General features: G+C 37.0%; 1 protein-coding gene across 1 annotated transcript; it reads left to right on the top strand.

The window, feature by feature from the left end:
- The first annotated feature begins 427 nt into the window (after window positions 1-427).
- LOC118321060 (adhesion G-protein coupled receptor G2-like) lies at window positions 428-2745 on the top strand. The gene is made up of 4 exons (XM_035652246.1): window positions 428-747; window positions 1220-1325; window positions 1975-2297; window positions 2429-2745. The coding sequence occupies exons 1-4, from the start codon at window positions 489-491 to the stop codon at window positions 2539-2541; spliced, it is 801 nt and encodes a 266-aa protein (XP_035508139.1). The 5' UTR covers window positions 428-488; the 3' UTR covers window positions 2542-2745.
- The last annotated feature ends 588 nt before the right edge of the window (window positions 2746-3333 follow it).

The raw sequence follows: 3333 nt of genomic DNA, 5'->3' as shown, positions 1-3333 counted from the left end.
TTAAACACTTCAAATGAGCAAGTTCCTATTTAAAGGTATACTTGGATCCCAACACAGGCAAGAAAATCACCTCGGTACTGTATTACCTGTCATCTATGGCTTCAGTTCTGGTACCCATTTTGGTGCCACTCCCTGCGAACATGGGGTCAAAAAGTTGACCCCATGACACACTTTGAATGACAGCCCAACATTTGCATAATAAAGTAGAAATGCATAAAGTTATATAAAAACAAATAAATTCAGAATCAAATTAAAAGAATATTCATTTATGTCACATTTTAGAGATGAATTAATGTCTACATTCATATTTTATTTTTGATGCACTTCACAATGATATATTAATTATTATTAATCAAATGATTGTGTCATTTATTTATTACTTTATTTATTTTTGATTAAGTCAGTTTTGGTCCTCCATAGACTGTACCTGTGTACTTGTAAAATGTCCCTATCTGCTGTTCTTCTTTCCCTTCCTCAGAAACCACAGAATGGATTATTCCATCTCTATCCATGTATCTCTCAGTGTTGCGTTGTTGCTGCTCAATACAACGTTCCTGCTTACCGAGTGGGGGACCACGGTGAAGTCAGACTGGGTGTGTGTGTTTGTTGCAGCTTTCATGCATTACTCCTTGCTCTGCTGTTTCACCTGGATGGCCATAGAAGCACTTCATCTCTATCTACTGCTGATAAAGGTGTTTAACACCTACTACAAACACTACCTGCTCAAACTGTCTCTTGCAGGATGGGGTGAGTTTTGCAACACCTACTGTTGGCAACATGCTAATGTGGTGTTTGATGTCTAACATTTTTCAACATTTCTGGGACTTCCCGTGTTCTAAGTCAAACTGGTGTCATAGGTTTTCAGTAAGACTAATAGAGGAAATGATGACTGGGGCATTCTTATTGTGTATTGATAGCATGGGTATCTTCTGTAGTGCTTTTCTTTATATATAATTGTTGAACATTGGTGCAGGGTAACAAAAGAAACCATTTGGATCTACTGATTGAGACCAGAAGGTGATGACTCACCAATGTTTCGGATTAATGTTTTCTGTCATCAAACTCCGTTGTAGCGTCACTAGAAATAACTTAATGTGATGCTATATTGCGCATGCGTGATAAATGAATATCTCTTTAATGCATCTTCCAGAATACATTAATTAAATTGATGTTAAACTGTGTGCGTGTGTGTGTGTGTGTGTTCATGTGTGATCCTCAGGAATCCCCGGTATAATTGTGGCTGTCTCTGTGGGAGTAAAGGACTTTAAACAGTTTTATGGAGTTACACAAATGATCATGGCCGATACTAACCAAACTACTGTAATGTAAGTAAATAATCCAAGAAAAATATAATTTTCAGCCTAAAAGCTTAATAAAATCAAATAAATCACAATATGATCTACCATAATCACAGAGCATGAGAAAATTTGTAATTTACACACTTACATACACTTTGTATATGATCATAATTTCTTTATTTGTCTAAGTGGTTTTGGCATTTTCAAACAGCTTTAGGACAGCATTTTTCTTTTACTTATGTTACAATGTATATACTTACAAGATTATTGTGCATATGACTCATGCATACATACATATACATGATAAAGACCTTCTGGTTATATACAAAAAATATTAATCAGTATAATCTTGTATAAAATGTGTATGAAAAATGCCTTAAAATTGTGCGGTTTAACCAAAAACAGTCACTTGTGTGTGAAGGCAACTTGAATCCTGCAAGGGAATGGCGGACTCTGCCACCAACAATGAAGACTACTATACAGAATGTAAACACATTGAATGGCCAATACTGGCCAAACAATCTTAAGGATTGCAACTTTAAACATTTAAGATGTGTTTTTGTTCTTTACATATACTGTCCTGTATGTAACCTGTAAACCGAGAGATTATATGTATTTTTTGCTATGTTGTGTAACTATATTCTAACAGCCTTTGGGTGTCCTGCCTGTCCCACAGGTGCTGGATCACAGATGAGTCCTTCTTCTACTCTTTGAACTTGGTGTACTTCACCCTTATATTTATCTTCAACTCTGGCATATTGATGGTGGTGGCCTCTAGCATCTGTAAGATGAAACGAGTGGCCAGGAGCAAGCCAACGCTTGGAGATGAGGTAAAGATTTGGAGAGACCCAGAGAGGTTCACTGAGTCCTGCAAGAGTGGCCTCACTGTGTTGGGTCTTACCTGCCTTATGGGGACCACCTGGGGTCTTGCCTTCCTGGGCTCAGGATATGTCAACTACCCTATCCTCTACCTTTTCTGCATCCTGAACTCTACACAAGGTCTGTTGAGTGTTTGTCTCTTTTTAGGTTTCTAACTTGTTTATATAGACATGTTTGTGTTCATCAGCTGAGTCCGTTCGGGTTCTCTTTTACCAGCTTGTAACTACACTCATGTTGTCTCCTTTTTCAAGGTTTCTTTATCTTCCTGTGGATCTGCCTGTCAACCAAGAAGCAGAGGAAGAAAGACATGGAAGACAGAATGACTTCAACTCCTGTGAAGACTTCAGCACTCAAATCTGATTAGACCCCCTTTCCTGCCATTAGTCCAGATGAGATGATAAAGCCCAGATGTAATCTTTGATAGTAATCCCTCGTTAATGTAACCATAGCAACAGTAACCCCCGAGACGTTATATCCCGAGAACTGTAAACTTTTTAATAAATATTGATGTCAATTCTGTCATTAAAGTAAACTTGTTTCCTTCACTAACCTACTGTAGAATATTGTACATATGCTTTTGAATAAAGTCTTAATATATCAGTATAGAACAATGGTCACCTGTTTCTATTTGCAAATGGTTTACCATACTAATTCTTGAAATCATATGCATAGCTTTTAATTATTGCAATATGAAGAATTTACAAATAATCCCAGTGTGAATTGCATTTTCATTTCCCTATGTGTTGTGCCAACATTGGAAACAAAGTTTTGCAGGTCTGAGTTTCACTTCCAGTTGTGTCAGTTGACTTGTGGACCAATGTGACTTGTTTCGTCTATTGAAAAAAAATAACTTCCTCTTTTCTTCAGGCAATTTTGTCTATGTTGAAAATGTAGTCATTTTAACATTGTTAGTGGTGGAGATTTTCATCTTCTTTTTTTCCAGTGATAACTGTTTAAAATAAATAAGTGATACTTATCTACTAATCTATACAACCACAACAGGAAATCTTACTCTGTAATGAGCAAATAAAGATAGATTTTCTGTAAAAACCTCAGCAGCTTAGAAGGACAGAAACCTTAAAATACCCTTACACACAGCTATGAATCACTTCCTGTATATGTGAGTCCCCCCCCCCCCCACACACACACTGCCACC

Source organism: Morone saxatilis, unplaced genomic scaffold (genome assembly GCF_004916995.1).
Source record: "Morone saxatilis isolate NCDOM2014 unplaced genomic scaffold, NCSU_SB_2.0 Contig11, whole genome shotgun sequence".
NCBI lineage: Eukaryota > Metazoa > Chordata > Actinopteri > Moronidae > Morone > Morone saxatilis.
The sequence above is the reverse complement of the archived record's forward strand: the minus strand, read 5'-3'. Positions and strand labels throughout refer to the sequence as shown.

Coding starts and splice junctions, on each gene's coding strand:
- LOC118321060 (XM_035652246.1), top strand. CDS start 489: ATGGATTATTCCATCTCTATCCATGTATCTCTCAGTGTTGCGTTGTTG. Junction 748..1,219: donor ACTGTCTCTTGCAGGATGGG/GTGAGTTTTGCA, acceptor TGTGATCCTCAG/GAATCCCCGGTATAATTGTG. Junction 1,326..1,974: donor ACTAACCAAACTACTGTAAT/GTAAGTAAATAA, acceptor CCTGTCCCACAG/GTGCTGGATCACAGATGAGT.